This window comes from Haemaphysalis longicornis, unplaced genomic scaffold, assembly GCF_048455015.1.
Source record: "Haemaphysalis longicornis isolate Haplotype H1 unplaced genomic scaffold, Haemaphysalis longicornis Haplotype H1 scaffold_9, whole genome shotgun sequence".
NCBI classification, from domain to species: Eukaryota; Metazoa; Arthropoda; class Arachnida; order Ixodida; family Ixodidae; genus Haemaphysalis; species Haemaphysalis longicornis.
Window position 1 is genome coordinate 101,998,300 of NW_027526460.1, and position 19,618 is coordinate 102,017,917.

Here is a 19,618-nt window from a genome sequence, read left to right on the forward strand (position 1 = left end):
TTACAAAATCACTTCAGTGCCCAACTAAGCAACCCGGGGAACGATTTGCACCGAAATGTCCGGGCGGCACGCCGAGAGGGAGAAAAACTCCCACCTCCCCTCGCGGCAACCCCTGTGTAGATGCGACGCATAGGCGGTCCACGTTGCAGCGTTGGACAGCGGACGAACGGCGGTGGAACGATGGAGTGGAGCGGCGCAGGCACCGCGTTTTATAGCGCGCATAACGTTGAGGGGACTGCGTAAGCCGGTCCCAGTCGATGACGACGTTGGCGTACTTGTAAAGCGGCGTGGACTCTAGGTGTTTGAGCCAAGCGTGGATGTTACTTCGCCGGAGAACGGCACACCGGTTATATGCGCAGCGCGCCCGGAGGAGAGGAAACCGCGGAAGAGAGAGTACTGCACATGCCCCGGCCCCAGCGCGTCTGCCGCGGATATGACGCAACATGCCGCGGCTATGACGCAACACTATCTAACACAATCCACTTTATTCCAATCCAATCAAAATCCAATCCAATCCAATCCAAAACAAGCCAATCCAATCCAATCCAATCCAAGCCAATCAAATCGAATCCAATCCAATGCCCCTCGCGAGAAAGTGTTCGCTATCGGAGAGGAGAGGGGGTGAACGGCGGAGAGCGCAGCTGGCGCGGCGAGGAGAATGGGGAGAGGCGGACAACGCCGACAACGACGACGACGCCGGAGGGACAAGGCGAGTGAATCAGATGCTCTGCATCTAAAAAACTCGACGCCGGTGAGCTGTTGCGCCTGCGTCAGGAGGTGCAGGAGAATGGGCGGTGTGAATAGAAAGAAGCGCTAAGGGAAAGGGTAAGGAACACCACGCCCCAGCACCGTACCGCTAGGATAGCCCCAAATTTTGGAAACGAAACTAGCCAAAGGGGGCGACCAATGCTACTACGGCGTGCTGCACTGGCCTGCAGACGTTCGTTGACAACGGTTCCGCGCAAAGGCGTCGGTGTGTTTACACATGTTGAAAAGTACTGCAAAACAGTTGGGGAGGGGGGAGATCGGTGAGCCAGAGCGCAAGCTGGTAGGCGAAAGCTTGCAGTGTCCCGACGCCGGTATACAGAGGAGGTTGCAGAGCGTCATGTCGGCCATCGAAGAATGGCTAGACGAACGGGCCTGCAGGGTTCGCCGTCCAGATCCGAGTTGCTCGTGTAGTCGACTCGCATGCTGGGGTGGCAGCCGCCGCCGCAGTGAAAATGTGATCGCCTGGAGCTGGTCACGGACACTGGCCAGGGAATGCCCCAGGTTTCAGAGATCAGAGTGCTGGGTGTGCTGATCAGCAGCAATGGTAGCAAAGATAACCTGCTGAAGAAACTGGCAACCAAGACTTTGAGTACCCTGCGACTGATCCAGCATGTGTCGGCCAAGAAGCCAGGCATGCGTGAAAAAGGGCTCACAAGGCTGGTAAAGTCATTTGCGATCAGTCACGTGGTGTGCGCGGCGGTGTACCACACGTGGACAGAGACAAACAAGTATAAAGTCGACGCCATGATTCGTACAATGTACAAGAGGGCATTGGGACTGCGTGAGTCTATGATCAGGGAAAGGCTGTTGCAGTTGGGCGTCCACAACATGGTGGACGAGATCATCGAGGCGCTAATTGACGCGCTGCGACTGCGGCTCGTGGTCACGAAGACGGGCAGAAGCACCCTCAAAACCCTGCGCTACTGCTACCGGGTCACATGGAGACACTTCAAGGAACTCGACGAGAGGGTGCGAGAGAACGTGAGGGTGAGCCGCATCCTGAGGAACGTGCACCTGAAGCACAACCAAGAGAGAAGACGCGGGAGAGCCAAGTCTCTCGTCCAACAGTACGGCGGGGAACCGCGGATGAGGCACGTTGACGCGGCGGAGTACGGGCAAGGAAGGTACGCGTTCGTGACCCTGAATGCACGCACGGGACGAGTTTACAAGTCGGCGAGCGTGAAGTGCGAGAACGCCAATGAACTGAGGCGATCGCCATAGCCCTGGCAATGTCCGAGGGAGCTTGGACACGACCCAGAACGACTCGCAAGTGGCCGCCCGCAACCTGGACAGAGGTCGAATAAGCGGCAAGGCGGCAAGATTTATCAGAAGATCGGCAGTTTGAGACGAAAAGACGAGCGGATGTCAGATGGGTCCCTGCGCATTCGGGCAACTGCTCGCCGTACGCGCCGAACTACAATCAGATGGCCCACAGGAAAGCGCTCGCTATGACTCACTGCACTCCCAACGTCCCGACTGGGAGTGGTGGACGGAAATCTACGACAGAGCTAGAGCTACGGAGAAACACTGAAGATGCTACGTCTCGCCAGAGGAGCGTAGCCGCCGCCACACTAAGCGCTGTGCTGCCAAATGGCGATACTTCTAAGAGGACACCAAGCAGCATCGGCAACGTCACCAGCGGCGTTACATCGAATGTACAAGGACGAGCACCCGAGCGATCAGTGTAATGTGTGTGAGAAGGGTCCGAATAGGTGGCACATCATCTGGGACTGTGCCGCCGACCCAGACGACGCGAACTTCGAAGAGTGTCCAGAGTAACACTACAGAGCTATTGAATCCACAAGGAAGACAGACCAGTCGTGCCATCCAGCAGGTCTTCGCCGTGCTCGAACTCCACGGGCTTCGTAAAACAGGCTTCTTACAAGCCACAACGAGGCGCGACGCCAGGCTATCTCGAGGAGGAGCGGTAACCACGTTCCAGCCTACTGCAGGACTTGATTCAATAGTATTTTCCAGTCCAGTCCAGTTCAGTCCACTCTAGTCCAGTGAAGAAGCGCTTTTTTGAGTGTGTGGCCGAGTCGCGTACGGCAACAAAGGCAAAACACAAAACAAGAGAACTGTGGGGAGAGTGCAGGCGACGCACAGGCAGCGCCGAGATAAAAAAGAAAGGGCCCATCTCCCCGCGAGGGGGACTCGAGTAAATGCGTCGCATAGGGGGTGGGTGTATTGCGTTAACGTTTAGTGTTTGGGGAGTTGGTGGTAATGAATGCGCTGTATCACCAGCTTCTTGACGTAGTTTGAATGAGTCAAGGATATAAGGCAAGTTCGTACCCTTTCATTCTGTATAGGTTTTGTGGCGCAGTGGGAAGAGCACCATGTACCTTGCGTTCCGCCCACAGGTAGTGAATGCGTTGTATCAGCAGCTTCTTGACGTAGTTTGAATGAGTCAAAGAGATAAGGCACGTTCGTAGCCTTCCATTCTGTGTCGGATTTGTGGCGCAGTGGGAAGAGCACCATGTAACTTTCGTTCCGCCCACAGGTAGTGAATGCGTTGTATCAGCAGCTTCTTGACGTAGTTTGAATGAGTCAAGGATATAAGGCGCGTTCGTAGCCTTCCATTCTGTGTCGGCTCTGTGGCGCAGTGGGTAGAGCACCATGTACCTTGCGTTCCGCCCGCAGGGTCGTGAGATCAAAACCAGGCGCCGGTAAGTATTATTTTTTTATATAGTGTAGGGGGAGGGGTGCGGACTTGTTGTGGACAGCAAGGAGGGTAGCGTGATGCGGGAGAGGAGGAGTGGGGGAGAGGGCACACCTGGAACAGCTGTTGCGGACGCCGAGGCACGCCGACAACGCCGGGTGACATCGTGCGTTAAAAAAATGCTCTGCATTTAAAAATTTAGCCGCCGTAAGTAGCAGCGTGGTTCCGCCTGACGGATGCAAAGGGCATAAAACGCGGTTACGCGAAGAATTGAGACAAAGGCCGGTAATAATTCTAGTAGGCGTGTTGCACGTACGTGTACCGTGCTTGCAATCGGTTAAACAGTCTAAAAATACTGCTTTGTTACATTCGAGGGTTTAAGTTACTAACGCTTCCGCTTTAGGTCGATCAGCTTACTGTCGATCGTCTAGAGGAAAGTTGCCAAGGTAATCGCTAACAGGTTTACTGCCACCTCAGGTTTCATTCAACATAGTGAACGAGCAGGTTTTCGTAAAGGCTATTCAAGAATACGTCATATTCGCACGATCATTCAGGCGATAGACAAATGTTCTGAGTATACTCAACCCCTATATATAGCCTCCATAGGTTAGGAGAAATCGTTTTTCTTGGCTGGAACGTAAGCAGCCATGAATGTATTACGGAATCAGGGTGTAGACGAGCCTTAGATAAGAATAGTAGAGGACATCTTTAATGAGCTCACTGCACAAGGGGAGCAGTAAAATACCTACAAGGAAGATCGCCAGGCAAGGCGGCAATCTATCCCATGTTGTTCACGCTACGTTTACAAGAAGTCTTAAGAACATTGCATTGGCAACAGGTGGTTTTAAGGGTTAATATGAGATTACCTCAGCAATCTCAGATTTGCTTAGACGTTGACTTGCTATGTAAATGGGAGGACTAATTTCCAAGCATGGTTACCGCATCAGAAATGCAAAACATATTCGTGGACCTGAAAATTGGCCTGGAGAAACTTACGTCTAGCCCCACCTTCTGTAAAACTTTTAACCTGTGTAACACTAGTTCACTCGAAGCTAGAATATGCATCTGCTATCTGGGATCCCCATCAAATCACTCTAATTAAAACACGTGAATCCATCCAAAATCACGCAGCCAGATTCATTCATTCAGACTACTCCTATCATAGCATCGTCACCGAACTGAAATCTCAAGCTAACACGGTTAACTTAGCATCACGCGGCGAAATATCAAGACTGTTTGTTTCATAAATGTATCCTGTATTGTACCTAATACATGTTACCGTTCCAGCTCATTGTCGTTCATGCCCTATCAACCACTCAAAAGCTGTTTGTCCGCCCCGTCCGCATACCACTGCCCACCACTCTTCGTTTTTGTTCCAACATACACAGAATGGAACGATCTTCCTGCTGACATCGTGCACCACTACGGCATTGGCCCTTGCAAAGTAGCCGTCGAACAAATCATCTGGTAGTGAACTGCCTACCCCCTCATGTAACCCCCCTTCACTTGGACCCTTGAGGTATTATGAACAATTACATAGGCAGAAATCTAAAGTAATGCTCAAGAGCCTCCGGAGAGCACAGAGGTTTTGAAATAGGTTGCGATCCAGCGGAAGTGGTATATATATACGTAGTCCAAGTAGTGACCCCGCATCCCAACCATAAGACAGAGGTAACTAGAAGGAGGAAAATGGAAGGACTGCATTCGGGATGAATTCTCGGATAATTATTGGCAGCCTACGGTTTCTCCTTGAAGAGGAAAGTGTATAACAGCTGCATCTTACCGGTACACACTTACGTGGCAGAAATCTGGAGACTCATTGAAAGGGTTCCATTTAATTCGAGGACGAGTGGCCCATCAATGCAACAGCGCATGGTAGGTGTAACGTTAAGGGACAAGAAGAGAACGGAGTGGGTGAGGGAACAAACGCGTGTTAACGACATATTGGTAGAAATTAAGAAATGTGCGCGAAAGGAAGGCAAGATAACCGTTGGTCATTAAGAGTAACAGAGTGAATCCCCAGAGAAGGCACGCAGGGCAGTGGGCGGCAAAACGTTAGGTGGGCAGGCGATATCACGACGTTTTCGGGGATAATTGGTTGCACTTAGCACAGGACCGGCATAATTGGAGATCTATGAGAGGCCTTTGCCCGGCAGTGGGCGTAGACAGGCTGATGATGATATTGACAATCATGACAGTGTTAAGAAGTTTGAGCCCTATAGTGGGCCAGGTAATACTACATCTGGTCTCTACTCCCAGGCCCCATTAGTCGAAACCACCAACATAGCTTTTTGGACCATGACTTAATGGGATTGAAAGTCTTAGCTACGAAGTAAGAACTCGTCCCGGTATTCGTCGGGATGTCTGGCCTTTGAGGTTAGGCCTAGGGAATCTCAACAGGCCCGGGCCATGGGATAGATATCTAATACCTGTCCAAGGCACCAGCATAACCTATTGATCTTAGTGTCAATTGTTTTATGATAGCTTGGCAGACCAATGTGTTGGTGAAATGTCTCTTGAGGTAGGGTTCGTTCGCGTTTCCCAAGTGTTTCGCCTGGGCAAGATAGTGTCGCTGACTAGCCCTATACGATTCTTCAATTTCTCTAAACGTTACAATGAGGTCTCCTTCCTTGTCGATAGGGTTGCTTTGGTACCCAGGAAAGGAGTGCCCTGGTAGTAGCATTTTGGGTCTCGTTCCCTTTACACTTGTGACCTTGAATCCAGGCTTTGATTTGGAAGTTGCGGTCAGTGTTTTTCGTTTAGGCTTGCCCTTTGTTTTGGCGATTGAAGCAATAGGCCCTGCTCCAAATTGCGTCCCACCTTGCAAGAGAAATATTACGTTCAGACCGAATATCGCAGGAAGCGAGGGCAATAGCTACTTCACTCGCCAGTGTTGGTCCTGGTGCTCGAAAAGACATTCCATGCACGTGTCTTTGGTTGTGGATAACCGTTGCCTTATACCATCCCATTAAGATTGGCCCAGCGAAGTCCACATAGTCCACTCCGTCTGCCTGTCTATAGTACCAGTCTAGGTCCTGCGCAAGTGCTTCTCCGCGGCCGATATGACTCTGGCGGCCCATTCACTAATTGATTACGAGGATTAACGCTGCGGTGCTAGACAGGCGATGCTACACGCCGTAGTGTTGGGCTAGATCGACATCCTGAGCTGTGTACGACTTGCCTACCATAGGATAGGGGGATGTGTATTGTTGAAAGGTGGATAGCCCGTATTTTTGGCTTCATCACCAGGTTCCTGAGACGCCACAACGCAGCAAACAATTCCAGGATTTCTAGTACAGGTGTATATGGACTCTTTGGCGCCATTGTTCGACGCCTCTACAACTCGACTGTACTACCGAAAACGGTTTGGACGTCTCCTTGTTTTTTTTTTATTTTGTTTACATTCATGCTAATTGGTTTTCTGCGAGTTTTACGTTGGCCGTATTCCCGTGTGGAACCATACCGGAACCCTATATGATATCTATTTAAGCATCACAATTTTACGTTGCCCATCCTCCACTGTGCAGAGTAACTTGCTTTGACAACCGCTCTCGGTGAGTTGCGGCTGAAGCCTCATGTAAGCTTTAAACCAGAATTTGATGTCCTCATTCCGGAGTTGCATACACGTTCTCAGTATTTGCCTAGTTTGCTGTTGATTGGCAGATTTCACGGTGTTATTCATAAATTGGAGAATTGCTTCATATACGCCCTTGAATAGTGGGTTGGCTGCAACATGGCGGCGACCCGGTAAACCAAGTAGTTGCCGGGTGACAATCACGCCGAGTTTGTGGTGCCGCCTGAGCGCACTCATACCGAGTTTTCACCGTCCCCTATGTGTGGAACTCATACAAGAAGTGCCTGTCGCCGCATAATTAGTAGCGTGAATTTTCTAGCTTGCTGCGCGGTTCACGTGTAGAAATTTGATGAGGACAGATGTTCACCTGTAAAGTTATTCACCTGTAAAGTTGTTCACCTGTAAAAACATGCTTCACCTGTAAAGTTATTTGATTCTGGACAGATGTGCAATTAAATACTAAATTGTCGAGTGAAAACCAAAGTGAAGCGAATGCATGAAGATGGCTGGCGTATAGGGCCAGTGGGATTATGCTTGATATGAAAGACTGTAAAAACTTGACTCCTGATAAAAACTGAAGAACACGCTCGTTAAAACATTGGGTTGTCGGCCAAGAAGAGTGATGGGTGTAGCGGGATGTGTTGTCTGTACAGTTTGTCTGTACAGAAAATATTTGCGTCGTGCGGTGTCGAGTGGCTTGTATTGAATGAGTACGTGAACTGCGGACAAGGCCTCTCCGCACCTGCTGCAGGGGGATATCGAAGATCCCGTGAGCAGGTACGCGTGCGTGGAATGGATGTTTCCTGTCCGTAGAATAGCCAAGGCGACTGCCGTGGGTTTGCTGGTTGAGTCAGCTGTGTACCGTCCTAAGTGTGGCGTTATTAAATGTAGTTTGTTGTGTGTCTGTTCATTCCAGTGTTTGCCATGTTCTGCGCAAGTGTTGTCTTATGTGTGACTTGAGGTCTGTATATGACACCGCTGTTATGTCTACAGTGTTCCCGAGTGCGGCAGCCGCGGCCCTTTCGTCTGCGAACTCGTTGCCAGTGATCCCGGAGTGTGCTGCTACCCAGCAGAGTCGGAGCTAATGTGTTGAACACAAGGGCTTGTGCGATGATACTGCGCGAACACTCAAGGAATCTGTATAGATTACCGAATTGGGAATTTGATTTTTAAAAATGTGCTGTACAATGTGTAAAATTCCCTTTGCTTCTGCTGAAAAAATGGTTGTGTGTACGCTCATGGTTCTGGCTGCATTGTAATTAGTACCATGAGCAGCGCAGGACACCACAGTGGAGGTTTTTGAAGCGTCACTGTAATTTTCTGCACATTGGTATTTTAACTGCAGAGATAGAAAGTGATGCAGTATTGCAACTCATGGTACCCGATTTTTGTCAAGTTTTATAAAAGAACGGTCAAAGGATACAGGGCGAAGGTTGCAAGGCGATAAAATGTCCGAAAAAAATGATCTGTACACATATAAAAACGAAGCGATGAGATCCGAGGCTCGCTCTCACTCTAAGTGGAAAGGGCAGAGGAACGGATTGGCGATTTACGAACAGCAGAGATGTAGTTGTAGTCTTACAGACTGGATAAAAACGATGGTTATTCACCGATCAAATTTTATTCACCGATCAACCGATCAAGTCTATGTACGGCCTTTGGTTTTCAAGTCTCCACTTGTTACACTCGACGTACACACTTTGGGCCTGACTAGTTCCAAGTGTAGCACTGGTTCAAGCATTTGCAATGCTGGTTTAGTCGCCGACCCAAACACCACACTGCCATGTCCAAACGCAACCCAACCAAAGCAGTATACAAGCACAACAGGAGTTTGTCAGCCCATACGATTGATGGGGAGAGAACCTTGAGGATATTTATTATTTTTAGACATTTATGCTTCAGTTGCTTTATTTTAGGAATGAATGCGAGTTTGTGGTCAAACACAACACCTAAAAACTTGTGCTTCTTCACAGAAAGCGACACGTATTCAGGGTAATGTCTGGGTCTCTATGAACTCCACGCTTCCTGGAGAACACAACGCAACAGCTTTTTGCAGGATTCAGTCTAAAACCATTCTTGCCTGCCCAGCCGGCACGTTTCCTGATGCCCACTGGACTTCACATTCACAGATTGATATATTACACAATTTAAAGCATATCTGGACGTCACCTACTTACATGGAATAAGAGATGGTAGGTGGCAATGCCTTCCCAAGAGAGTTCATCTTAATTATGAAAAGAGTGCAGCGCAACATTCCATCTTGCGGCACGGCATTTTTTTGCACGTCAGCCTTTGAGAGTGCACTACGGACTGTCACGCAAAAGTTTCTCTCCGACAAGGAACTAAAACGGAATTTAACATATAACGCGAGACACCAATCGACTTCAGGTCACTAAGGATGCCGTACCACCAAGCCGTGTCATAGGCTTTCTGATGTCGAAACATACCGTAAGGCAAAACTACTTTTGCGCGAAGACATCCTTTTTGTATGATTCAAGAGTCACAAGTTGATCGTTCGTACATCGCCCCACCCTGACGCCTGCCTGGCAGCTCTCGAGAAGACCATTGTACTTCTAGAAGTACACGAGTCTTCGGTTTATTATCTTCTCGAGAAGCTTGCACAAGCAACTTGTGAGGGCGATGGGTCCATAGCTTGCCGGAGTGGATTGGTGCTTCCCCTCTTACAAGATTGGTACAACTATGGCCTCCCTCCAAGACTTTAGAAGGAGCACCGAAAGCCATATCTTGTTGTAAAGGTGAACGGGTGTAACAAGGATGTCTGCGTGCAAGTGCTGCATCATTGTTTTTTTTTATGTTGTCTGCACCTGAATCTGAGGGTTTACAGGTACTATGAGCGCCCATCAGCTCATGAAGCGAAAATTTGGAGTTATAGGACGTGGTTGATCGGTCGTTGTCATGTAAAGGCTTCTTTTCGGCTGAGAGTTTGTGTTTTATGAAAGTGTTTGTACACCCGAGACAAGAAAAGAGAACCGCGGAGCCAATAGCCAAGTCAAGAAATGAGTGTGTTGTGTCCTATGTTGTGGTTAGTAGGCTGTTTTCTATTGAAAAGGCATACTCCGGAGGATGTTATAAACGTCTCTATCAGGCGACCTCGGGCATCCGTACGAGAAGAGTCCCAAAGAGAATTGTGTGCATTAAGGTCGCCTTGTAAAATGTATGGTTCAAGCAGCTGGTCAACCACCGCCTCTAGGTCAGAGCTTAAAAGTGCATGATCAGGAGGAATGTATAGGGAGCATACCTGTCACTATTTGGCCCGCATTCATGACCGTGGGAGGGTCGGGGTACCCTCCAGCCGAGCGATGACCTACAGCGTGCTGGTGCTGACAGTGATTGACCGTGAGCTGCTGTGCGCGGCGGTGTATATTCGCCATCCACACACAATGTTGCCCACTGAGCCTGGTGGGGCCGCTGAACCTAGCGGCTAACGAATAATAGGGTTGGGGGTGGCACACACCTGTCACACCCCTCACCCCCACGTTTGTTTATCCCACACAAACACGGAACACCTGTCACCACGGCGAGTAACGGTTCGGTGGTCTCCGCTGTCTTTCACTCCGCCTGAGAACAGGTGTTGATGCAGGTGTGGCAGCATCGGGAGCCGCCTCCGTCACTCTCGCACCGTCCATCAGCCGTGCAGGTGTCACCAGACCTGCACATGGCGCCACAGTGGCGCGAGTAGCACCAGCGCCTGGTGCGGCGCTGGCAGCGGCTGGTGTAGTTGGCTGCCCTGCCTGCTTGCTTCCTTACGGGGTGGCTGAGGTGTCCAGGCGAGGCTTCACATGGTCAACGTGCGGTGCCACGTGGTCCCATCCGACATGCGGACGAGCAGCGACGCCGCACTGGCAGGAGGGACCACATTCCCGGCAGACCAGCGTGGACCGGGTCAGACGTTCCTGCCAAGACCGGAGCCCCAGACTCTGGCAAAGGCCAAAGATGGCTCCCTCGATCAGCCGCCAGCTTCTGCTTGACCTGCTTCAGGAGCGCTGTGGACCGGAGGTCTGGGTGCAACACGTCCAACGGTGTCTTCACCATCCGGCCCAACAGGAGCTGGCACAGGTCACGGCCCCCTTACGTCGTGGGCTGTGGTCTGGTGCTGGAACAGGATTCGGGCAACTTGCGTCCGGAAATCCCCAGCCTTCCTCTTCTTGAGCTTGTCTTTCACCGTTGGCACCACCGGCTCGGCAGAACCGTTTGAAGCAGGGTGGTACGGTGGAATCATCATTCGACGGACTACATTCTTCGTCAGCCATGCCAGCTACTCCTCGCTGGCGAAAGCGGCACCGTTATCGGGCACGATGATGTCCGGCAAGTCCTGGGCTGTGAAGACACGCCACAGCGCCACAATGGTTGCTCCTGCCGAGGGAGTGGTGACTGGCAGTTCCTCCACCCACTTGGAGAAGGCGTCCAGCACCCCCAGGAAGCAGGGACCCTTAAAAGGGCCCACAAAATCAACGTGCAGGTGGGACCACGGTTTTTCCAGGAAGGGCCAGTGGGTAACCTCCACAGTGCTCAAGGCTCGCTGGTTCTCCTGGCACATTTGGCAGCCCTGCACCATGCGAGCAATATCCTGGTCCAGGCTAGGCCTCCAAACGTGAGACCGGGCCACCATCTTGGTCTTCTCCATGCCTGGACGACCCGCGTGCAGCAACTGCAGGACCCTGGACCACAGGCTCTGTGGACTCACCACCCTGGAACCCTACAGCAGGCAGCCCTGCTGCAGGCTCAGCTCGGCAGCCTTGTGGCTGTACGTCGGCTCCACCAACTCCTCCCCTCGGAACAACGCCGTGACCACCTGTGACAGGACTGGGTTCTAGCTGGTTGCCTGCGACACTGCCGATCTGGACAGCACTTCCGGGTAGGCGTGCTCCAGCATGAACACTTCGGCAGGTTCAGGAACAACCGCAGGCATCTCCGGCAGGGGCAGTCGGATCAGGCCGTCAGCAGGTGCCAGGTCCTTTACCGGGTGGTAGACCAGCCAGTAGCTGTAGGCAGCGAGCCTCAAGGGTCAGCGAACCATTCGAGGTGATGCATGCACTGGAACGGCCTTGTCAGACCCAGCAGTCCCAGCAGCGGCTTGTGGTACGTGACCGCCTCTACCTTTCGGCACCACAGGTACTGGTGGAAGTGCTGGACGCCGAACATGAGGCTCAGGCCTTCCTTGTCCAGCTGGCTGTACCGCTGTTCCGCAGCATGAAGCCGACGGGACGTAAACGATACAGGGCTTCCCTGGCCATTCTTCTCCTGGTGGGCCAGGACGGCTCCCACGCCATACAGGGACGCGTCTGCGGTCAGTACGACATGCTTGGCCGGATGGAAGTGCACCAGCACCGGAGCCTTGGTGGTGATCTCCTTGCTGCGGAGGAAGGCCAACTCCTGCTCCTTCTTCCACGCGCAGTGCTGTCCATCTCGAAGCAGAAGATGGAGCGGCTGAAGATGCGACGACAGGTTCGGCAGGAAGCTCCTTTAGAAGTTTATGAGGCCGAGTTAGCTATGCAGCTCTTTCTTGTTCTGGGGCTTGGGCGCCTTTAGCACAGCCTCAATTCTGAGGAGTGCTGGGGCCAGTCCTGCCTGGGAAATGACGTGGCCCAGGTACTCAACGCTGGGGGCCAAGAAAGTGCACTTCCCCAGCTAGAGCTTCAGCTCAGCATCGTGCAATCCTGCCAGGACGTTGTGTACGTTCGGCAGGCGGTCCTCGTCGCCTGTACCGTTCACCAGGATGTCGTCCAAGTACACCGCCACGTGCCTCATGCCCCTGAACAGGTTGTCTATCTCCCTCTGGAAAATCGCAGGTTCTGAGGTCACGCCAAATGGTAGGCGCGTGTACTGGAAGAGTCCCAGCATTGTCGATATCGTGACGTACTTCCGGGATGACTCATGGAGCACCACTGCTGGTACGCATCTCTAAGATTGAGCTTGGTGAACTTCTTGCCCCCCGACGAACCGGAACAGAGATCTTCAATACGGGGCAGCGGGTACATCTAGACCATAGCGACGGCGTTCAAGGTGACCTTGATGTCCCCGCAGACCCTTACACTGCCGTCTTGCTTCAGGACTGGCACGATAGGAGCGGCCCACTCCGACGTTTTGATGGGCACCAGGATGTCATCTCGCTGCAACCGTTGCAGCTCCTGGGTTACCCCATCTTTCAGGGCGAACGGCAGCGGGCGTGGCTTGAAAAACCGGGGCCTGGCTCCCTCTAGACATGTATGTTCACCGCCGTGCCGGTGAATGTGCCCACCCCGTGCTGGAACAGGGCCTTGAACTTGTTCAGCAGGCTCGGGACGTCTTGCACCACCTTCACTTCTTCCTGGTACTCTGCCAGCCGCACTACCAACGCCGGAAACTAGTTCCGACACAGCAGCGTCGGTGACGGCCCCTTGGTCAGGTACAGCGGCACAGTTGCCTCCCTGTCGCCAAGGCGAACGCTGACCTGGGCTTGACCCTCGACCTGGGCGAGCTGTCCAGAGTAGCTGCACAGCATGACGCCCGACGCCTCGACGGACACTCCAGAGAAAGAGCGTTTGAAAACTTTCCCGGCTATGACCGACACGCTGGCCCCTGCGTCCAGCTCCATGGAGATGGGACGCCCGAAGATTTCGACAGTGAGCATATGCGGTGGCACAGACGACTGAAGTGGGTCCGTGTGCCACATGTCAAAAATCCGCGGGTCTTCGGCGACGACGTGAAGCCTAGCCGTTGCACCCGAAGCTGCTGCCGCACGCCCCGGCCGCCTACCCTTGCGCCAGCTGCCTTGACCGTGGGCTTGCGGGGAACACGTGCTTGCCCCAGCTGCTGCTTCTGTCCGTTCGCCATCCCCCCTCGGCACGCCCGAGCAATGTGCCCAGTTCTTCAACACGCAAAGCACTCAGCTTGCGCGAGCTGGCACTGTGAGTGGGGGGTGGTCACCCCCTCAATGACTGCACCTGCCATGCCGTGTCGCCATCTTGTTCACCGCCGCTTTCGTCGACCGTCAGCCGGCCACACGTGCTATCTCACACGCGTCCTTGGCCGCAGCATCCATCGCCAGCGCTGTCTTTACGGCGTCGTCCAGCGAGGGGTCGAGAAGCTCCAGGAGTCGCGTCTGCATGGCGGGGTTCTATATGCCGCAGAAGAAACGGTTTCGGAGCGGCGAGTTGAGCTGGTCCCCGAAGGCGCAGCCGCTCGCCAAACCTCGCAGCACTGCGACGAACTGCCCGAGAGTTTCACCACCTCGGAGGCTCCGGTTGTTGAAGCGGGAGCGCTACATTAACGTCGACGGGGCCAGGCTTAAGTGCGAGCGCAGCGTCACGACCAGCTCACCCAGCGACTTGTCATGCGGCGTGGCCGGCTTGAGGAGGTCGAGCAGGAGAGCGAGGACCTGGGTCCCGCAGCTGACCAGGAAATTTCTGCGCTGTTTTACCTCAGGTGTGTCGTTCGCCCGGAAAAACACGCCGACTTGTTCCTCGTAGAACGGCCCGGCGGACCCTTCACCTTCGAACGGCTCGAGCCTCCCGTACAGCGACATGGCGTGATGGCGGCCGGCGTGAGGGGGCGGTGTCTCGGCACTCTCGGTGGCTTCTGTCTTTCCGCGGGCTTCTTCCATCGTCGTCAGTGTCGCCATTTGGACCGCATTCGTGAACGTGGGAGGGTCGGGGTACCCTCCAGCCGAGTGATGCCCTACAGCCTGCTGTTGGTGACGGTGACTGATAACGAGCTTCTGTGCTCGGCGGTGTTTATTCTTCAGCCACACACAATATTGGCCACCGAGCCTGGTGTGGCCACTGAACCTAGGGGCCAACAAATATCAGGGTTGGGGGCGCCACACACTTGTCACAACCTATTATCACTTGTTATCAAGCTATTAAATATTATTTCACAAATTTCTGACGCCCCAAGGAAAGCGTTCAAAATGACAGGGTGGCATGCTAAGGATTTCGGGTGATTATCCACTTTGTGTGCTTGCAATTCTAATGTGTTTCCTGAATACACATTACACTTGGCCGACTAGCATGAATTGTTTCGTATACACCGTCAAGATTTTTAAGGCCTCTGCAGTTTTACTGGATTATATTTTCTGTTCCCATTATAAAGTGTTCGGAGCTACTGTAGTGTGTTGTTTATGGATCGTCTTTCGGGGATTGGACATCGGAGGGGAATATTTTGGCCTGTCTAGATGTTTGGATGCAGGGACCCGTTCCTTTCGCTGCAACACAAACACACGGTCCCACGTCCATCTCATCCTCGGATGTCCTAGGGGTGCCCGATGGTCCAGGCTCCTTGAACTTGGCACCCGTTCGGGTGCCTTTCATTTTCTGAGCCGCTACCGCTCAAGGTGTCGGAGCCCCACAGATGGCACGGGCTGTGCGGCCGAGGTGGGGGCCGATGCGGGACCCCCCCGTGTCCATCTCCTCCGCATGCTGGGGTGGAAGCAGGGAGGGTGAGGAAGCAGGGGTCGGAATGACAACAGTTCCGACAACAGGGGGGTCTTGCGCGGCGCATTCCCCACCGGTTGTCTTGCCGCTGCAAGAGGTTTTACTGTGCTCGAACCGCTGCCACTTGAAGCAGCAGCGCGGGTTCGATATGTACGGGCGAGTGGAACATCGGATGTACCCTTCATTTATATATTGAGGAAGTGCCCATCGGTGAAAGGTCAGGATATTTTGTTTGGCGGGGATTATCTTATCATCCCTGAGCACTGCGATGCGACGCATGGCTGTGCCGCCTTGGTCTTTTAACCCTTCAAGAAGGTCGGAATGTTTCTGTAACAACATCTATCTCTGAAATCATACCCTGGGAGCGGTTCAGGCTCCGGTGGGGCGTGAACCTAATGTCTAGATCAAGGATGCGAGTTTGGGCAAGAAATGTGTGGGATTGTTGTTCAGCATTTAGTTTTACCAGTATTTCTCCCGTCCTGAGCTTTTTAGCTTGGTACTTTTCACCTAAAGTGCCTTGCACAAATTTAGATACCATGAATACCGACGTAGAAGCGACAGGTCTTGTTGGGTCAGCTGAATCAATATCAAGAAAACGAGAATAGTTGATCAAGGTTGTTCAAAAACAGTTGTTGAAAAAGTTGGGAATGAAACTTCGGTTGCGCCCCTTTTCAGGGACCGATCACGTTTGTGGGGGGTTCAGAAAATACCGTATAGCATAGTATAAAAGCAGCAAGACCAGTGTCCTTTCTTCGGCAGCTTTACTTTGATAGCGGAAGGGGTCCCAGAGCTCCCTGCCTGGTAAACAGACAGAGAGTCCATCCGCCGGAGCTTGACCTGGTCTCCGACGGCCACCGTTCGGAGTTTCTCACCCTCTAACTATAAACACATCGCCAGGGTTGGATACAGCTTATGTTTGGGGGCTCCGGGTCCGCGGTGTCGCCAATACCGTCACCAAGATTACTTCAGGTGCCCCGTGCCGGGACCTGTACAGTTCTTCTAGCTTTCTTTGCATTCCGCGTACTAAATGTTTTGGAGGGGAGGAACAGAAGATTTAGGCGGTGGGGATGGGCCCTCCTTAGTGGCGGGGGAGAACGCCGATGGGCCAGAGGGTACACTGCGCAGCGGGCGAAGCTTGCGCAGGCCGTTTTGATACCTCCTTTGCTGCGGTGTGGCATGTAAGCCGAGGTTGCAGATGAGGCGAGGTGAGGCGATGTTGGACAAAGGTGTAAGGTGGTTTTTACTGGTGCCGTGAGAAGAGGTCTTCCTAAAGACGATGCAGTCACCGCAGTCGACACAGTGATTGGCATGTCACCATAACGGGCGCTGAAAAGTTTGAACATGCCGCCTGAAATGCCGTATTAATAATAACAGCTCCTTGACGGGAGAGACAACCAATTTTTTCAAGTATATTTGCTCTACCCAATAACAGAGGTGTCACCAAACAGTTCGGAAACAGTTTGGCTTGTACTGCCCTAGATCTTTTGAAATCAGAATTCTTCAATCTAGCAGCCATACGTATCCTGCCAAATAGAATGCTCAAAATCACGACTGTGAGCCGCACGGCAACCCACCTTAAACTGCACGTGAGTACAATAGGGGTGTTAGAAACGGTTCCTCGGCTGAAACATCAATGTGCAACCATTCCAATTCCCTCATCTGGGGTTTGAATAGCGCGTTGAAGTGGACAGCGCTCTTTAGACACCTAACGTAGTCTACCGTGTAGACACTACATGTTGCAAACTTTCAGGCTTTGGAAGTGTTAGTGCAAAGTAAAAATGATTTCCGCCTGTTTATTTAACAATTACTTGCGGTTTCGCACTGTTAACACCGGCTTGCGTATGAGTAAGACAATATGCACTTGACCAAAATTATTTATCTGTCGTTTTATTGATATCTTAGGTTCGTGGTCCACGTGGAGGTTACGGGAGCAGTGGAAAGAGCCCACCAAGTGCCCGCTTTGCTTCGAGGTGGTAGGCTACACTTTGTGCCTCGCGACGTTGATGAAGAAGGGGCTGTTGAGCTGAAGAAAGCAGATGGCATAGTGAGATGTGTAAAATTCCGGAAGACCGAAGAGGTCTGGTAGGTCTGTACGTCGTCTTGTGATCACAGCAACGTCGCATTGTGATGCTACTGGTACAGAAGCCCCCGCACGGGGCACGTTGAGTAATCTTCGTGACGGTATTGCCGGCACCGCGGAACCCGAGCCCCCATGCTCACGCTGTAATCGACCGTAGCTACGAGTTGTAACGTGAAGGGCAGAAACCACAAACGGTAGCCGTCGGAGCCCAGGTCAAACTCCGGCGGAACGTCTCCCTGTCTGGTTACCAGCCAGGGAGCTCCCGGACCTCTTCAGCTATCAGGGTAAGGCTGACGAAGAAGGTACCCCCGTCCCCTGCTTTTATACACGCTCTATGGTTTTTCTAAATTTCTCAAACCCAATGATCCGCCCCTAAAAGGGGCCTCACAGAAGTATCATTTCCAACTCTTCCGAACATGACAATCTGATAACTACCCACACTTCTTGGAAATTGAAACGCTTGAACAAGCCAGGCCTATTGCTTCAGAGTACGTGTTCTTGATTTCGATCTCAGAAAGTATTATAGGCGAATCCAATAAAGCTAAGAATAAAAGAACCGGCGAGGTCTTGGTCGAGGTACACAGACAGCAGCAGGCCACAAAACTCTTGAAGCAGACCCGAATTGCCGATCTTGACATAAAGGTCAAGCCCCACCGCAGCCTCAACATCTCGCAGGGCGTGATCTCGGAGGCAGAACTACAAAGCGAGACAGAGGCCGATGTTCTTGAAGGCCTGAAAGTTCAAGGTGTGACGGCTGTCAGGCGCATAACCATAAGAAGAGACGATAAGTAGTACCCACTAAACATATCCTAACATTTGACCGCTCCGTCCTCCCAGATCGCATCAATGCGGGCGGCTCCCGGTGCTCCGACCGAGCGTACATCCCGAACCCGCGGCGCTGTTGTAAGTGCCAGTGGTTCGGGCATGGTACTAACTCGTGTGGGGGCCAACTAACCTGTGCCCCAACATAACCTGGGAAGCTTCCAAAGTCTTGGAGGGTGGCTATAGCTTTCCTGAAAGAGGGGAAGGACCCTTCTTCTTCCGCTAGCTATCGACCCATTGCCCTGACAAGCCGCCTGTGCAAGCTTTTCGAGAAGATGATTAACTGGAGGCTCGTGTACTTCCTGGAGTACAATGGTCTTCTCGAGAGCTACCAGGCAGGCTTTAGGGTAGGGCACTCCAACAACGATGAACTTGTTGCGTTTGAATTCTACACAAAAGATGCCTTCATTTGCAAACAGTTCTGCATTACAATCTTCTTTGATATGAAAAAAGCCTACGATACGGCATAGCGATACGGCATCTCACTGACGAAGTCATTCGGGGTTTTGGGCAACATGCTTAACACCCATTCTAGCTACATGTTGGAACGAACTCGGCGTGTAAGAATTAGTAGTCCACTTTGTAATGTGCATGTTCAGGAAAATGGCGTGGCTCAAGGTGGTCGTTCGAGCTGCACACTCATCATAATGAAGATGAACTCACTGCGTAAGGCATTGCTACCAACCATTTCTTGTTGAGTTTATGTAGATGATGTCTAAATATCTTTTAAATCAAGTATTATGTCAATCTTCGAACGTCAAGTCCAGCCCGGCGTCAGCAAACTTGCAGGATGGCGGACACGAAGGGCTTTAAACTGAACCTCAGAAAGAGTACTTGTGTTTTGTTTACCCTGTGTGGGGGATCCACGTGGAGCCTGACATTACTATAAACGGCGTGTCGATTCCTGCAAAAAAGAGAAGTTTTTAGGTCTAATATTCGACAACAACCCTTTGTTCCACATCTAAAAATGCTTAAGCAAAACAGCTTAAAAACTATAAATATGCATCAAAGCACATGCATCAAAGCACAAAGTCGTCTCACACCAAGTGTACTGTGAAGACAAGCAGCTCCTCCGGCGTCTTTATACTGCACTGGTAGCTTCTCTTTTGGACTACGGCAGGGTAATATATGGGTCGGAAACGAAAAGGGCAATTAAAAAATTACTCCCACCTCCCCTCGCGGGAACCCCTGTGTAGATGCAAAGCATAGGGGGTTCCGTTGTTGTTTCCGTTGGGTTGATTCTCCCATCGCGTGAAACGTGCCTTGAACCCCCTGCCGCGGCT

The 19,618-nt window shown here is 52.0% G+C and overlaps 1 protein-coding gene across 1 annotated transcript; it reads right to left on the reverse strand.

Annotated features, from left to right (window-relative positions):
• Positions 1–11,277: 11,277 nt before the first annotated feature.
• Positions 11,278–13,000, reverse strand: LOC144153338 (uncharacterized). Its single transcript, XM_077684988.1, has 6 exons — positions 12,883–13,000; positions 12,240–12,427; positions 12,037–12,188; positions 11,845–12,004; positions 11,410–11,670; positions 11,278–11,334 (listed from the first exon to the last, which is right to left on the reverse strand). The coding sequence occupies exons 1-6, from the start codon at positions 12,998–13,000 to the stop codon at positions 11,278–11,280; spliced, it is 936 nt and encodes a 311-aa protein (XP_077541114.1).
• Positions 13,001–19,618: the final 6,618 nt, after the last annotated feature.

What these genes read in the sequence shown, in the direction of transcription:
- LOC144153338 (XM_077684988.1), bottom strand. Translation starts at nt 13,000, where the DNA reads ATGTACCCGCTGCCCCGTATTGAAGATCTCTGTTCCGGTTCGTCGGGG. An exon ending in TGCATGCATCACCTCGAATG is followed by an intron (nt 12,005 to 12,036) that starts GTTCGCTGACCC and finishes CGCTGCCTACAG; the next exon opens with CTACTGGCTGGTCTACCACC. An exon ending in CCAGATCGGCAGTGTCGCAG is followed by an intron (nt 11,671 to 11,844) that starts GCAACCAGCTAG and finishes AGGGTCCTGCAG; the next exon opens with TTGCTGCACGCGGGTCGTCC.